General features: G+C 34.3%; 1 protein-coding gene across 5 annotated transcripts in view; it reads left to right on the top strand.

The window, feature by feature from the left end:
- LOC125057177 (microtubule-associated serine/threonine-protein kinase 3) overlaps positions 1 to 16,362 on the top strand; it is a 40,270-nt gene extending 23,908 nt beyond the window's left edge. For 4 of the 5 annotated variants that reach the window (XM_047660692.1, XM_047660691.1, XM_047660690.1 and 1 more), the window contains 27 exons: positions 408 to 572; positions 1,549 to 1,667; positions 1,822 to 1,959; positions 2,053 to 2,158; positions 3,166 to 3,365; positions 3,963 to 4,033; positions 4,317 to 4,426; positions 5,088 to 5,205; positions 5,607 to 5,731; positions 5,813 to 5,915; positions 6,202 to 6,377; positions 6,579 to 6,674; positions 7,420 to 7,622; positions 7,822 to 7,970; positions 8,163 to 8,289; positions 8,914 to 9,040; positions 9,616 to 9,717; positions 9,801 to 9,872; positions 10,214 to 10,336; positions 10,464 to 10,564; positions 11,073 to 11,216; positions 11,547 to 11,660; positions 11,918 to 12,148; positions 12,358 to 12,530; positions 12,614 to 13,191; positions 13,391 to 13,516; positions 13,606 to 16,362. In XM_047660692.1, the coding sequence (XP_047516648.1) occupies positions 408 to 572; positions 1,549 to 1,667; positions 1,822 to 1,959; positions 2,053 to 2,158; positions 3,166 to 3,365; positions 3,963 to 4,033; positions 4,317 to 4,426; positions 5,088 to 5,205; positions 5,607 to 5,731; positions 5,813 to 5,915; positions 6,202 to 6,377; positions 6,579 to 6,674; positions 7,420 to 7,622; positions 7,822 to 7,970; positions 8,163 to 8,289; positions 8,914 to 9,040; positions 9,616 to 9,717; positions 9,801 to 9,872; positions 10,214 to 10,336; positions 10,464 to 10,564; positions 11,073 to 11,216; positions 11,547 to 11,660; positions 11,918 to 12,148; positions 12,358 to 12,530; positions 12,614 to 13,191; positions 13,391 to 13,516; positions 13,606 to 13,746 (4,038 nt within the window). In that variant the 3' untranslated portion in view covers positions 13,747 to 16,362. The remainder of the gene's footprint in view (positions 1 to 407; positions 573 to 1,548; positions 1,668 to 1,821; positions 1,960 to 2,052; positions 2,159 to 3,165; positions 3,366 to 3,962; positions 4,034 to 4,316; positions 4,427 to 5,087; positions 5,206 to 5,606; positions 5,732 to 5,812; positions 5,916 to 6,201; positions 6,378 to 6,578; positions 6,675 to 7,419; positions 7,623 to 7,821; positions 7,971 to 8,162; positions 8,290 to 8,913; positions 9,041 to 9,615; positions 9,718 to 9,800; positions 9,873 to 10,213; positions 10,337 to 10,463; positions 10,565 to 11,072; positions 11,217 to 11,546; positions 11,661 to 11,917; positions 12,149 to 12,357; positions 12,531 to 12,613; positions 13,192 to 13,390; positions 13,517 to 13,605) is intronic. The other variant, XM_047660693.1, reaches the window with a different exon arrangement.
- Positions 16,363 to 17,004: the final 642 nt, after the last annotated feature.

Below are 17,004 nucleotides of genomic sequence, written 5' to 3'. Positions count from 1 at the left end.
GAAAACAAAAGGTTTTCCACTTAAATTTTCTAATGCGTTCTTGTACTGAACTCCTCTTAAACGGCTGGACCGATTTGAATGATTTTTTTTTGTATCCGTTTGGGTGGCGCCCTGTATGGTTTTGATTCACAAATTAGCCCGGCAAATGGCTCTGCCGTCGGTAGTTTCATACTTTATTTAATATCCTAATGGCTTGAGTTTTTATGCAGGACATAGTCTGTCGGGTCCGCTAGTAGCTTATACATTGTTTATTAAGGAAATGCTATTGCTTACATTTTTTTAAATTTAACGTTTTCAAATGATTTATAGTTTGTTTTTTTAAATAAAATAACTTTAACAAGTTCAATGTATGTAGTCAGCGTATACAAATAAGTACGTAAATGTAACGTACAAAATAAATTCAATAGACTCGGGAGAAGTCAGCAGAAGCGGGCGGTAGAGTTGCTCCTTTGGTTACCAGGCTGACACTTGCCATGGCTCGTCCTGCGAGACTGCTTGAGTGTCTGGAGTTCGATCCTGAAAAATTCTATCGGCTTCTTGAAGTAGCAGAGGGACATGCACGGCATTTGCAGGTACATATTCAAAATGGTTTTAAAAAAAAATAGTTTCAAATACAATTTGTATAAATTGTTTTTTTGTTTTTATTTTAATGACTGATTGAAATAAAATGAAAATATGTGCTTTTCAGATTTATTCAAACTCAAACTATCTTTATTAATATAGGTAAACAAATACACTTATGAATCGCCAAAAAGAAGTTAAATTAATTGTAAATTTACATTTACTACCAGTTCGCAAGTCAAGGGCGTAGAGCGGGTAAGAAGAACTGGCAAGAAACTTTCCGCCACTCTTTTTAATCGCCAAGTATTGTAACATAATACCTAGCTTCCAGATAGAAGGATATGTATCGTAGGTTTAATTCAGTAATTTTTTTGAAACTTAAATCCTTTCAGTCGAAAATTACGGTTGACAATTATATGAAACGAATTTAGGCCGGCAACGCATCCACTAAACATGGGTGTCTATGGACTGCGATGACTGCTCTTTTTGGGCGTCCCGCAGGCTCGTTTGCACCACTATTATATCTATTTATAAGAAAAATGGTCTCCGTTTGAGGGTCACGCCTAAACCACTGCGAAATTTTTCCTAGATGGTTTATGGCTATTTATTTTTTAAATTCCAACGTTCCTTCATTTTTTTATTGCTGTTTTACTTTTATGAAACTTTATACATACGGACTTCACCGCGGAAACATTCGGGGAGGCTTCCTAGAACCTCAAAACGTCAACATCTGTTAAAACTCGATTTTCGAAAATTCTTAATTTTCTTAGCGGGAAGTTAAAAAGAAGAATAATAAAAATATGAAAAAAAATAATAAAACATAAAAATTTATTTATTTCCTATTTTAATTTGCCCAGCAAAGCGGGCGGGAAACGGCTAGTTATATATATAAAAAAAAGACAACACATAAGTGTTAACGCTAACTTACTCTATCAAATGTCAATGACAAATGGCAGTTCTAAATAAAAATTGGTTTAAATGTTTTAGGGCTTATCGACAGACATCCCTCAATACATAATTCATAAGCTGGGTTTGTCAAAGGATCCTCTCGCCGAGTTGTCAGTCCCACCACCTCCGCCGCCGCCACAGAACTCGTCACCATCAAAGTTTGTATTATGCAATACTTACATAGAAAATAACTTCAATTTCAAAAATCAAACTAACTTAAATTTTTAATAATACTTCAGTATTAATGGTAAATCTGATTTGACTTTAAATAATAAACTCCATTCCAGCACTGACAAATAATTTTTTTTTTAGGCTCCGAGGTCGTTCGTCACCCCCCGGTGGGGTGGGGGGAGGTACCCCGTCAGAAAACGACTACCAGGTCATTAAATTGATCTCGAATGGGGCCTATGGAGCCGTGTACCTTGTCAAACATAAGCAGACCCGACAGAGGTAACAACTAAAATAACTATAATTAATATTAGCAATTTGAAATCAAAAGTTGTATGGTATGAAACGAGTGGTACAATATTTATTATGTTTTAGGTACGCGATGAAAAAAATCAGCAAAAACAATTTAATATTAAGAAATCAAGTTGAGCAAGCATTCGCGGAGCGAGACATTTTAAGTTTTGCGGATAATCCTTTTGTGGTAAGTTCTTTCTACTAAGCTAGATATAGTCACTGCAGTTGTGGATATTTAACATTTTTCTTTCTATAGAGTTCAATCGTATTATTCGGACATTTACTGATCTATTTTTCAAACTACAGTGTAACCTCTTTATAACGTCGTTCTTTATAACGAAAAAATTAGTTACTTTTGTTTGATTTAACACAAAACCCACACATTAATTCAGTCTTTATAACGCAACAACTATTCTCTATAACGAAGAAATATTGTCATATTTAGACATCAACAACATCTTAAGTGTAATTGTTTTTATAATCAGCTTACAAAACCAACCTTTTGAGGTGCAAAAATTTCTAAGAAAGACACCTGAAGTCATAAACAGCCGTCTCGCCTTTGTTATTGTTAATTGCATTAACACGTGTGCCATTATTCTTAGATAACATTGCTTGTAGGAACCACCGTCACCTATCGTGTATTATCAGTCGTAAACAAACTTTGAAAGAAAAGCGTTATGTATTATATGTGATTAGAATAATATACCTACCTATTGATAGTAATAAAATTATAAATTATTGTAATTGGTTAAATTTTTAACCTGCATCATGAACATACCCTACATTCACACCTTCACGTACATACCCTCACTTTTACACCCTCATACTACACAGCTAAATTAGGTACCACTTAGTTAAACGTATTGAATAGTTTTTATTTGTTTGTTTCCTTTTGTAAATTTTTTAACCTTTTTGTAGTTAAATGTATTATGTATTCCATCTCTGGCTATATGTTCAGTGCAACTATTTGTTATTATATATAATTTATGTTAGCTGTAGGATAACAAAATAAATAAATGGTAATTGGTTGCTCCCTACAACGAAAACTCTCTATAACGAATAAAAATGCACGGTCCCTTGAAATTCGTTATAAAGAGATTTACACTGTATATAATTTTGATATTTTTTACGATTATTACATGAATTTGATTGACTTTTTACATAATACGTTTTAATTTAAGTAAATATTTCTAGGTAACAATGTACTGCTCATTCGAGACGAAACGCCATTTATGTCTCATACTGGAGTTTGTGGAAGGCGGCGACTGCGCAACTCTACTGCGCGCAGGGCCACTTCCGCCTGATATGGCACGGCATTACTTCGCTGAGGCAGTATTGGCTGTGGAGTATTTACACTCGTATGGAATCGTGCATCGGGATCTTAAACCCGACAAGTGAGTAACCTGCTTATGAAGGTACTAGTCCTTATATTACAATATGAAAATAAACAAAGGAGGACACACGTAAAAAAGTATTATCTAATTAATAGGAATTACGCCGTTATTTTTTATTTAATAGGATTTTGTTCCGTTCCGTTGTGAGTAGATTTCAAAGAATCCTCTCATCATTGGACGTACAGGCGGAATACAGAATACCATCCGTATCACCTCGACGTCCACAACTGAGTGTTCTTAAGGCAGTTTTTACCCACCACCACTATAGAACCAGCTGCCCACTGAAGTACTTCCTTAGCGTTCCAATTATAAAAGGCCGGCAACGCACTCGCGACCCTTCTGGCAATGTAAGTGTTCATGGGCTATCACTTAACATCAGTTGAACCTCCTGCCCCTTTGCCCCGTTACATTTAAAAAAAACGTTAGTTTTCCGTTAAAAAAAACCTGGACAAAACCTAGTATAGTTTAATTTGAAAAACGTTGCGGCTTAAACGTTAGTTACAAGTGAAAAAACATTATGAATACATTCTTTTATGTAAAAACTGTTTTATCGTACTACTTTTTCAGTTCTATTAGTAATCAATGTATTAATTTTAGCCTACTCATCACTGCAACTGGTCACATAAAGCTCACTGACTTTGGACTCAGCAAAATGGGTCTCATGTCATGTAAGTGAAAAACTGTAATTATCTAGTATTTAAGGTAGGTACTAAAAGATAATATGTACTTAGTCTAAAATATTCATCACTAGATTTGTTAAAAAATACTAAAAGTAGTAGAGACAAATAATTTAATAATTACTTAATATTATTTATTACTTTATTTTTTTATTTATATTTGTTATGCTATATACCGAAAGATAAAGTTGTGTTACGAAATTTAATGACATAGATTTGTTTTTTAATCCTCCTAATATTATGTCAGAAGTATAAAAATGTGTCGTATACGCAGTGGCTACGAACCTTTACGAGGAATACGCTGACCGCGAAGCGCGCCAGTTCTCTGATAAGCAGGTCTGTGGGACGCCCGAATACATTGCGCCTGAAGTCATATTACGACAGGTATGTATATTATTACAATAGTAAGACCTAGTACCATTTTTTTTATGATTTTTAAATGGTATTGTAGTGATAACTTCTTATGGGAGGGTAAACCGTTACGTAACGCGTTACGGCGCCAGTCTGTTTAGCTTCCCTTTCTCTCACGCATACGGTCGTGGTAGGCAGGCTCCTCCTCTCTCACTCTAACCCGCAACGCTAGCTGTATTTCGGACAGACGCTTTCCCCTCTGAGCACACTAAACACTGAGTATAGACTCAGTGTTTAGTGTGCGTTAGACATTTACTGTTAAGATAATATAAAGCATAACCACAAACTAACATCGTTTTTCGAAGAGATTATTAAAAGAAAGTGAAAGATTTTACGAATAAATAACCTTTTCTTATATTATCATATTAAAATAAATAAAATTTGAATAATAACCTAAGTTTTTCTCATCTTAAAAATTCAATATAAAATTGTTCGTCTTATATTAGTTTAAGTTATCACTTCTATCGGGCGTCGAGACGCACACATTTTGCTTAATGATATGTAATACTCGTACGCTATGTACGTACAACCTGTGAATACGTACATTGTTCCCTGAAATTTTATAACTCTCACACCATATATGTTCAATTAATAAGTTGCGTAAACATTACTAATTACGTTACAATGTTTACAGGGCTACGGTAAACCTGTGGATTGGTGGTCGATGGGCATCATTCTCTACGAGTTTTTAGTGGGCTGTGTGCCTTTCTTCGGTGATACACCCGAAGAACTTTTTGCGCATACAGTCAATGGTATTGTCTCCTTGTTTGCGAATTAAAAACTTTTTGTAGGTAAACTAAACAGCAATTTAACATTGCAAATGTTTTAAATCCCAAGAAACCACAGCGCACCTATGAATTTGAAACACAACCTGATACACGCCGTTGTCTTTTTGGGTCTAAGACATGTCGGTTTCCTCACGATGTATTCCTTCACCGTTCGAGCGAATGTTAAATGCACATACACAGAAAGTCCATTGGTGCACAGCCGGGGATCGAACCTACGACCTCAGGTATGAGAGTCGCCCGCTGACGCCACTAGGCCAACACTGCTCATATAAATAAATTTTAATTAGTATTTAAATATTTTTTAATTTGTTGAATTCTAGTAGTATAATGCGATCTTACAGTAAATATCTTTATTGTGTACACAGATGACATAGAGTGGCCATCCGAAGATGATTTTCCGATAGCAGTAGAGGCGAGAACTATAATCGCAGATTTACTCGCTCGAAACCCCAGAGACAGATTGGGGACGGGAGGCACTCATCAAGTAAAGGTTAGAGAGAGATAATTCTAGAGAGAAAGAGACGTAGTACTTATAGATGCTTTTGATTATTAAATATTTAATTTCTTATAGGAACACATATATTTCTACGGACTAGACTGGAACAATTTACTCCGTCGGAAAGCTGAGTTCATACCGCAGCTGGAAAATGATGAGGACACCAGCTATTTTGATAGTAAGTATAAAAGGGTTCGAAAAGTATTAAACGATAATGTATTCAATGGTGGTTACGTTAAAAAAAAAATATATATATATATATTGACATGGTGAGGTCAAAATAATGATGTCTATGACATAATAACTATTTATAGTCACATCTAAAACCTATTCATTCTGTGTCGATAAAGCTAATGAAACATGTTAGGTGGTCGTAATTTTTATTTAATACTACAACAATAAAAAAAAAATATATAGTAAAATATTGCAAAACTTAGGCTATGTGTTATTTCTAAAAATTATAGGTCGCTGTGATCGTTACAATCACAGTGAAGTGGAGACAGACGAGGCAGCTGAAGGGGAGAGTGGGCCAACGGCGGAGACGGGAGGAGAGGAGGCGGGGCTATTTGCCGCATTCTCCTCTACATCTCCGCAATGGAGGAGACATTATCACTCGCATTCATCGAGGGTTAGCATCGAGGTGCGTATGCGCATGTTGTTAATGAATTTTTTGTAGATACTGATAGTTTGTTTTTCCATTAATATTAAACCGAATAAATTGACTATGAGGTTCAAGATTTTCTTCAATATTGATTACATCAATCATATAGAGTAGTTTTTAAGAATGCTTATGGCCTTGACTAGTATATTTTTTATTAATTAAGTATTTTTATTTAAATAGAGCACGGATAGTTGGCCGGGCACGCCAGACAGTGCAGGCCCACCAAGCACACCCACTGCGCCGCCGCAAACTTCGCACCATCATCCTAAGTGCCCGGTAGGGTTACATTTTTGTTTAAAAGTAAATTCCATAACTATAAATTTTCGAAAAAAATATTTGGTTATATTTTTTCATTAATACCTATTATGATAAAAAAACATTTTAGGTCGAAAAAGTGATGAAGCATGATTATAGCGTTGTTTCATAGGGTCAAGTCAATCAAAACTTTATTTTTATATAAAATTATGTATTCATATAATAAAATAAATAAATCAGTGGCGCTACAACCTCTTTAGGTCTTGGCCTCAGATTTCTGAATCTGTTTCATGATCACTTTTAAATCTAATAGGCAAGTAGGTGATCAGCCTCCAGTGCCTGACACACGCCGTCGATTTTTTGGCTCTAAGACATGCCGGTTACCTCACGATGTTTTCCTTCACCGTTCGAGCAAATGTTAAATGCGCACATAGAAAGTCCATTGGTGCACAGCCGGGGATCGAACCTATATTAATATCGAAAATATATAGGTTTCAGAATTTATTTGTTATTTTACAATCATAAACCTTGTTGTCATCATCATTCTATAGCTCTCCGGGTCTTAGCTTGGTCGAAGAACATTTTAAGTGTATTACAATATTTATTCTGAATTTGTTTTATGATTGTCCCGATGTTTTTCGCATGCTTTTCAGCTTTTGTAATCTGAATATTTTTTAATAATATTGTTATTAATCGAATTTAAATCTCTAAGATATATCATATCTTTGAATTTGACTTGGACTTAAGGTTTTTTTATAATCTACAGATGATATCAGCAAACTCGGCTGAATCATCACAAACGGATTCTGATGACGTGTCGCCGGCCGCTCGTCGTCGTGTCGCGTTGCGTGCGCCGCTCGCACACTCGCACTCGACACACACGGCCCATTTACATGCGCATACGCATTTGACTCATGGATTGTCGAGTCTCGTGCAGCCACAGTTGCATCCCGCTATGTTACCGAAACCGTAAGTGTTATTAGTAGAATAGGAAATAGTATACTACCTCGTTTTCTAGAAACGAAGTACATAGATATTGATTGAAAAATTAACTTTCAACCATCTAAGATAAGTTAATAAAGTGAAAGTAGCTCGCACATTAATGAGATAGGTATGTTACTGTCAACAAATTTTTTAGCGTAAATAATAATCATATTTTTTTTTATAGATCGGAGAATAAGAGGGAGAAGGAACATAAATCATTTGATAAAGTGGATAAGGTGGAAAGAGACAAAAGTAAACCCATTGCGCTATCCGCTCCAAAGTCAATGCGCCGATCGGCAAGCACGTCTGGCCTGTCTTTAGTGATCCATCCAGGTACTCGCATTAATTTTATCGAAAACAATTATGAACTGAATAATTATATTATTTCCTATGTGATTGGATAAATTATGTCATAGACTATATATAATCTGTGTTATTTTATTCAACGAATTTTTATATTTTAAAGTATATTTGACCTATTAATGAAATGTGCTGATTTACGTGACGTATAAATTTATTTTGCAGCTGATGACAGCATAATTAGTATGGGTGGTGGATCTCCATGTGCCGGCAACACATCTTCTACCAACTCGTCACGTGACTCTTCGCCGTGTCGCGATCCGCCATCGCCGTTCGCTATTGCTAACCATTCGTAAGTAATAAAATTAAAGTAAAAATTCAATAAAATTCTATGTGTTCTGTGTGCCTAGAACACGACAAATTTTTGGGAGGAATTTTAAGAACAAAGGAAACTAACAAAAAACATTTATTTGTTATAAAACTTAAATTAACATATATAACATTACAAACAAATAAAAATAATATAAGTTGAATATAACTTATATGCTACGTGTTTAACATTTAAAGTTAGCAATTGTAGGAAACTAGTGCCACGCGCGCAAACTTCAGATAATACCATTTATTACACAAATGAAATGGTTAACACGTGAGAATCGGGGCCGGCCCTTTCGTACCAATTCTTAAATTTCCGGCATCTGACTCGAAAGCGAGCCAAGCAAAGCGCAAAGTGAAAAATAATAATTAATTTATGTTTATTTCTACAAATCTTGAAGATATTTTTCTTACGTTTTTATCTTAACAAGAACTTTAATTCTCATTACAAAATGATATTTTTACATGAGAAACTTAATATATTTAATACGTACGATATGCGCGTGCATTAGACTGCCGAGTGCCGTGAGCCGTCCTAATTTTAGTCTCCTGGGCTCATTCTGAAGTATCTCACTTATTACTAAAACGTATATTTATTTTATAGGTTAATTCAATCCTCAAAACCCCCGATCGTTGTACGTCGAGGTCCACGCGGTTTCGGATTTACGATACACACGGTCCGTGTGTACTATGGCGATACAGATTACTATACTATGCATCATTTGGTATCGGTAAGTACATTTATTTATTTTGAAAGCGTGAAGTGCATAACTTTAAAAAATAACAAAGTTTGGGAATTCACAATATTTTTGGATATTTGCTAAAATTGTTTTGTATGGGGCCAGCGATTAAAACGGGCATTTGGTAATCAGACTTTGTGCCCCACTCATCAAGCTAATCTTTCTTTTAATGTTAAGAATAGTAGATATATAATTAGTAAATTTATTTATTTTTCAATAAAAAAACATGACATACACTAATAGAAGATACTTAAAAAAACATGCAAGTTAATATTAAAGAAGTGTTATTAAATTGTTACACTGATTTTGTTTTTTTAAAGGTATGAGTAACACAACCAAGACAGCAATTTATAGTATTATATACACATAAAATAACTATTTCGTTATAATGTAACAAGGAACTTGTGTTTTGCGTCATTATTTGCTGCAGCAGTACTTAGATATCATAGCATTGAAGTATATCCTGTTTACTTTTTAATTTTAATATAAACAAAATATCAATATATTTTATATCTTGAATTACTTGTAAGTTATGATAGATTGTTTCATTATTAAATTAATTGTAGGCTGTAAGTGAACAAGGATCGGCGTGGGCTGCAGGTTTACGCGCGGGAGACCTCATAACACAACTCAATGGTGAATCTGTGCAGGGATTGTTGCATACACAGGTAGGTTAAAAATTACCACAACTTTGCGTGGATAAATCAATTTATTGGGAATAAATTGTTAATTTTCTATTGAAATATTTCAGGTGTTGAGGTTGCTCTTGGCTGCCCCACACGCGACGCTTCGCGCCACTCCGCTAGATCAAACTACAATACAGGTATTATACGGAAAATATTAAATGTGAACTTTTTTGATATTTATCACAATTTTATATAAAGACTCTTCCTTTAAGATAAATTAGTTATTAAGTTTATTATTATTAATACTATGTAGGTTAAATATTGTAAATACTGTATGTTTGTGTGTTAGAATTAAATATTAAAATTTAGTTATTATGTTATCTTACTCAAGGCTTATTACGTCCAAACATAAAAGTTAATATTTCCATCTTTAAATTAATTTTATCGACAAAATGTATTAAAAAACATAAAAATAAGCAATTACCACACTCTTTAACAATTGTTAGATAAGGCTATTCTCAAACGTATCGATTTCTAGGCGGGTGGTCGTCGTCGTTCGGGCGGAAGACGTGCGTCCGCGCCGCCACGCCCAAGACCTCGTCGGCGGTGCTCGCTGTTCAGAAGAATATCGACTAAGCGAGCGTCGCAGGAGATGCATCAGGTACAAAATAGTGCTAAGAAATAATATATTCAATATTCATTTTTCTTCTTTTGGACCCCTAGACTTGAACTAGGACGAGATCTACTAAGCTACAAAAGTGATAATAATACATGATAATATTTTTTAGATGGTGTCGGGTGGAAACAGTGAGAGTTCGTCTCCAGCGCCAGCAGTTCCAGCGTTAGCCGACGCGTCGTTACACAACGCACCTACGACGCACTATCAAAGGTACATTTTGTTTTTTTTATTATTGCTTAATATATTAATATTCTAATATAAATAAATTAGAAGTACAGAGAACACCAAAATGACACTAAGCTGTTTGACCTTGGTGCCTGAAGGGCTAAATTAGGGCAAATAACAAAATATAATCAATACAAAAAACGCAACGAACGGAGAAAAAAAAACTTTTTGTACCTTAAACATAATATTACATCCACCTTTAATTTATGGAGCTGGTGTAAGTAAGAGTAAGAGTTCGAATGTAGACGAGAAGATAAGAAGAGAAGATCTTTCTGTCAAGCCCAAGTTGTTGTTTTTTTTAAAACGAAATGTCAAATCTGGAAAGATTAAGCGACGCGGGTTTTTTGAATTGACTGTTATAACTTCACGCGAAAATAGCTTCGTTCATATAAGAAAATAAAACTACTGGTAACTAAGAATGTTTTTGCATATAGATATACGGACCGGCCGGTGAATATTTCATAATAATAATATTTTTCGAACTATATAATAGGCCTTCATCCCTTCACGGGCTAAAGCACAAGCTAGGCGCGGGTGAGGTTCGCCGTGCGTCTCTTCAGCATATGCCCCTCTCCCCTCTCGCGAGAACCCCTTCACCTTCTCCCCAGCCTGCGCCAGCGCCGGCTTCACCCACCAGGTAATTAGATATTTAATTATACCAAAGTAATTTAAAAGAAATTAACACTGATATTTATTTTATATACTATTATTTTTGAAAACTTTTAAATAATAGATGTTCAATAACTTGAAAGTGTAAATGTTTTTATAAATTGCATATTTTCATAATATTGTGACTAACATGAGGGCTTTTCATTTTCACTAATATATTCCGTTCCGATAAAACTATATTTTCGAGTACTCTATTCAGTGTGCAAGTTGGCAAAACTATACCTTTTAAGTTCGTATGTCGTGCCTTTGTGATTGTACCGGAGTGGGGCTTAATGTGTCGTTCATTCATACAAAATAGCCGTGGCTGCGAAGCACGCAGTCCGTCACCTCTAGCGACACGCGAATGTCGTCGCGCGTGGCCGCGTCGCGATCCAGCATCTCCGCTTTTGAGACGCGCTCTTTCGCCTGACAGGTTTGTTATCATATCATTTCATATTGTTATTTGTTGTTTCGAATTTCACCATTTCATTCTGGTTTTCAAATCATCTGTTATAGCTTAATATTAGCTGATTTATTCATACATTTGTTGATCATTTTAATGTTTCTTCTATTTTATATTTGTTTTCATTATTTATGTTAGCTTTTTGGTTTTTGAGAGCTTCAAACAAGTGCGCTTTAAAACGGCGGGATATAAACTATAACTAAAACGGACATTATTCTTTTCAATAGGTTACATCCTCGTTCAGCGGAATCTAAGTGCTCTATATCCCCACTCTGTTGTGGGGGAGTAAGCACTAGTGGTACGACCACAGTCGCGACTACCCGAAGAGGAGGAAGTTGGAGAGCCCCCGCACCTGCGCCTCCCACTCCTCCACCTCCAGATAAAGAAGAACCTCTCTTGCCAAGAATCGCGGAGGAGAAAGATTCTCCCACGCACCATTCTGCTAGGCTGCCTATGAGGTAGTTATCACGTTTAAAATTATTGTTAATGAAAACTTACTACTTTGTTTAATCCTCCTAAACGATTGTTTAGTTTCCATTTAATTATTGGGGAAAATGGTTAACGTATCGCTCTTTCACTACCCTTTTCGTATACAGGGAGTTGTCGTTTTATCTACACTAATAAAAATTGTGAAACTTATTGATTTTGAATTGAATTCTTAAACCAGGACGCCAGTAAAGCAGAGCACGCCGAGTATCTTCACCTCATCGCCAAAAGCCAGTCAGGGCAAGTCGATGTTCGATGCTAACACGTCTTTCGCGTCCCTCTCTCTTTCTGACGAGTCATTCGTAGACTCTAGTATGGATGCTTCAACTATTGATACATCGAGGGAAATGCCATGTAAGAAATGTGTAGATTTTTTAGTTCAGAATTATGTCTGTAATTTTCGAATAATTAATTAAGAATTGTTTTATTATTTTCAGTGTACCTCACGGTGACAGACAGCCGATCAAGTACAGACACAAGTCTTACAGTGTCTGATATAAATAAGAAACTCTCCTTTACACAAGAATTGTCCAGCATTCCGGAAGTCAAAACCCGCAAGAAGTCAGATTCTAGTCTGAAAGATGAAGATTTGAAATCGAAAGAGAAAACAAAATCGAAAGATAAATCAGACTTGAAAAAACAAGACTCGATAAAAAAAGAAAAGTCAGAACCAAAGGAGCTAAAGAAACAAGACTCGATTAAGAAGATTGAGAAGCCAGAGAAAGAGAAAGCGCAAGAAACGAGAGATGATAAGAGGGATAAAATGGAACGAAGTGGTTCGGTAAAAAGAATTGAAACTAAACAAGAGAGGGAAAAAGAAACGAAGCAAGAAAAATTGGAAAGGCAAGAGCGAGAGAAGGAACTAAAATTAGAGAAACTCGAAAGAGAGAAAGAGTTGAAAGAAGCGAAAAAGCAAGAGAAACAAGAGAAAGCGGAGAAAAAGCAAGAGCAAGCAAAGAGGTCTGAGTCCATAAAGAAGGAGTTCAGAAAACAAGAATCGGTTGAGACGATCAAGGTATTTTTATAACATTTTTATAACTCCTGATTTGATTTAAATATTGATCAAGAAATGTATACCAATATTTCCTTTAAGCACTTTAATATAATACAACTATCAAAGTAGAATTTTTATAATAAGTTGTAATTTTAACAATATTTAAAAAAAAAATTCTTTATACGGTACTGTTATTATAAAAATTTGTCCGTTGCTGTAGTCTCCAGAGGCGGAGACAAGTGAGGGCAGAAGTAAGAGTGTGGTGAGCAAACTTCTCGGAGTGATGAGCAGAAAAAGAGACGATGAAGATCACAAAGGGAAAAAAGACAAACATGCTAAAAAGAAGGTATTCATTTGATTCTATGATTTAAATTAGTCTATTATTAACCGTTAACGTCCCGTTAAAACTAAATTTTTGATTTAAAATAATTCCAGAATACTACGATACCGCTGCCCCAGTCACAAATACCAGTCAAGCTTGATCAAAGTTCTGTCACCACCGACAAGGAACCAGATGAGAAAAAAATGAAAAAGGGCCGCGGAAGGGCTTCAAGTTCATCATCCGGTGAGAAATGAAGGAGACAAATATATGTTTGTCAGTGGTTATTCAATCGATTCTAATTTAGAACTGTGGTTGGTCAATTTGGATTTTGTAGGAGTGGTTTGTCTTTGTACGGTTTTTATGAGAGTTTTTCAATGTTGGCAAAGAGTGGTTTTTCAATTTAATATGACACGATACTATAATACAAAACATATTTTGATAAGTCATCCTTCTAAACGTGTTTTCATAGATATTTGCAAATACATTTTAAATAAAGTGTTTTTTGGTATCTAAATGGAGTACAATTTTATAAACATGCTTAAATGAGTAGATTTTTTCTGGTATTTATTAGGAACTAGGAAAAAGTTTTTAACATGAATTGTTTAAAAAATATTTGCTTTTCTGCTACTGTGCTTCGTTAATACTACAATCTGATATAAATTAAACTTATATTTATAATCAAATTTTGTAAAACCAATTCTTGAGAAATGGTTTAAATACGGCTATATTTAGGAGTCTTTTATGTACTTTATTTTTCAAGGGCTTATGTAATTTAAGTATCAATTTCTATTTCACCAGAACGCAGTTAGTGTACTTTTTTAACGAAACAGTGTTCGTGCAAAACTCTATATATGATGTAGTTCGTGTTGGGTAGGGTGTACGTACGTACTTCCTTTGCATAGCCACCCGTACCAATAATTATTACAAAATAATTGTGCGACATAATTTTATAATCGCTGAGAAATATAAGTTTTTTTAATGTTAAAAATTTACTTAGTATCTGAAAATGCACGTAAAGAGGGCTATCTAAATTTACTAAAACCTGAGTTCTGTATGTAATATATGTCCCTTCTATAGAAGCTTATAAAGAACTACGTTTTCTAGAGAGTAATTGCATGTACTGGTTGTTAGGGAATTTCCTTATGAAGTAAACGTTTTTAAAGAATATACTAGGGACGGAATTCAATGTAAAATAATATGAAATGAGTCTTTCGCTGTCTGTCCTTAATAAATAAAAAGATCTCAATTTCATCTTAATTCAGGCTTATATTTTATTCAGTATTAATGTTGAGGCATATAACATTATTAAAGATGTAATTATTATTTTGTGAACGTTTTTATCTCACTTGTACTCGTTTAGAATAGATATTAGATTTTAGATCTACTAATTGTGATAGTATTTTTAAACATTTGTTAGGTTTTTATTTTTATAGTTGAGACTTCACGTCATTTCATACTATGTAGTTTTAAATACATATAAACTATGCTTTTCTTTTTCACTTTCAATTCATATTAATAGACATAAAGAATGGAATGGGATTCATAAGATTCAAAATTAGATTTAATTCTCGTGTATTGAAATACCGTCTTTATTGCCTAATGTTGAGGCAGTTCGTAATAGGCGAGAATGCTGTCTCTTTCTCATATTAACTATGAGAAAGAAACAGTTGTTTTGTATGCCATAAACAATGCTCAATTTATTCTCTGTGTCTATGCTTTTAAAACACGCACATGAATTTAGTGCCATACATTGCATATTTATTATAGAAATCAGCAGATTGTATTGCTTTCCGAATTAAGTGACGTCTTCCGAAATTGTTTTTGTTCCTATTAATGTTATATTATTTATTCAATTGAAATTTCATAATACCATGACCTCTATTGACAGTATTGTTTCATTATTATTTTGAATCATTGTGAATTGTAATGGCGTCTTCATTGCTCTATGTTGAGTTGTAATTTACAATGCACAAATATTTAAAGCAATATTGCATCAGTCTTGTTTGGAAGTCATAATATCTAGATTTGCTGGACCTAGAATACAAATTTGGACCACCTCTGAGGAAAATTTTTCATATCATGGATTTAAGTTTATGCTCGGCTCATTCTCCATGACTTTGATATAGACATTCCAAAAACTTGTTTTATTTAACTGTTCAGTAAAAACTATGTTCTAAAATACTCATTAGTTTAACGTGAAACATTTTCTTCCTATGTGATGGTGAGACAGGGTTAAATTTAACTACCCTAATTATATTGTTTAAGCTTAAATTATTTAAAATGAATTGTTACATTGTTTTGGGACCATAATTTAAAATTATATTAAAGTAAATATAATTTGTATTTTTTATGCACTTGGCTTGTTAAATGTATAATTCGAAATAGTATGAATAGGCACTGGCCTTCTAGCATTTGATTGTCATAGTGCCACGAACTGATCTAACTCGTCTGTCATAACTTACAGGATAGCGTTGTATTTTTGGGGTCAGGTATTGTGGTGACATGAAAATTTATTTGATTTTGTATTTATATCCGCGTATAAAATGTTTGTTCTGAAACATTGGTACACGTCTATATGTGTTTATGTCTATAAATTTAGCTTATAATGTATCAATGTCAACCATTTATTAAGAACAACACGCTTAGTGGGTCAGTGGTAGTTATTAAAAGCATGGTTAAGCTAATGTGTAGTGACGTCATATCTTCATCTCTGTGTTGTTTCCTGCCATAATTAATGCTTAATTTGTAAAATTAATTTAGTGTATAATAAATGTGATTTATCAATAACTGTCTATAGTGAATGAGGAAATATTTTCTTTAGAATATGTGTACGAATTGATACAAATACGAAATAAAGTCATTGTTCTTAATTAATTTATTAATTTTTTCACCCCTATTCTTGTTTAGAAGTTTTAAATGTTCGTTCAGAGGTTAAGTTAAATTATTAAATCCTAACACTAAACATGTATGCTTCATCATACTAAAAAAACGACGGGTTCCACTCCGGGAGTGCCGGCAGAAGTGAAAACGTGAACGTTGTGCATTTAAAGTAAGTTGTAAAATATCAATATTTTGCAATGGTCAGGGAATAATTTTGCCCGAATTGCTTTAATTATCAGTATAAAAGTATGTATTTATGTGGTAGAATACAATATTTATTTATTGCGCTATCGTAAACAAACATGACAATTTATATTAGATTAAATACGCCGCGCCAGCTGTCTACTCTCCATCCGCCTTACGAATTTTCGATCAGGTCACGTGTCCTGACGCGAGTTTAACATTTTTTATTTTTTTTAGTTTTCACTTCAAAAAATATCGAAGAAATTTGTGAGAATATAATTAGATTATTATTACATTTCAACAACTACAGTAAGTGGCTTTTTTTTAAATGTCCCCGCAATACGCCTCTCGCGGTGCGACTGCTTGGGCCAGGGGGTATGTGGAACTCGCGATCTATGCATACCCCCTAAGACCCACCAACACTCGCTCTAGACGGAACGCGGTAACAG

Source organism: Pieris napi, chromosome 16 (genome assembly GCF_905475465.1).
Source record: "Pieris napi chromosome 16, ilPieNapi1.2, whole genome shotgun sequence".
Taxonomy (NCBI): Eukaryota; Metazoa; Arthropoda; class Insecta; order Lepidoptera; family Pieridae; genus Pieris; species Pieris napi.
Note: the sequence above shows the minus strand (reverse complement) of the source record. Positions and strands in the feature narration are given on the sequence as shown.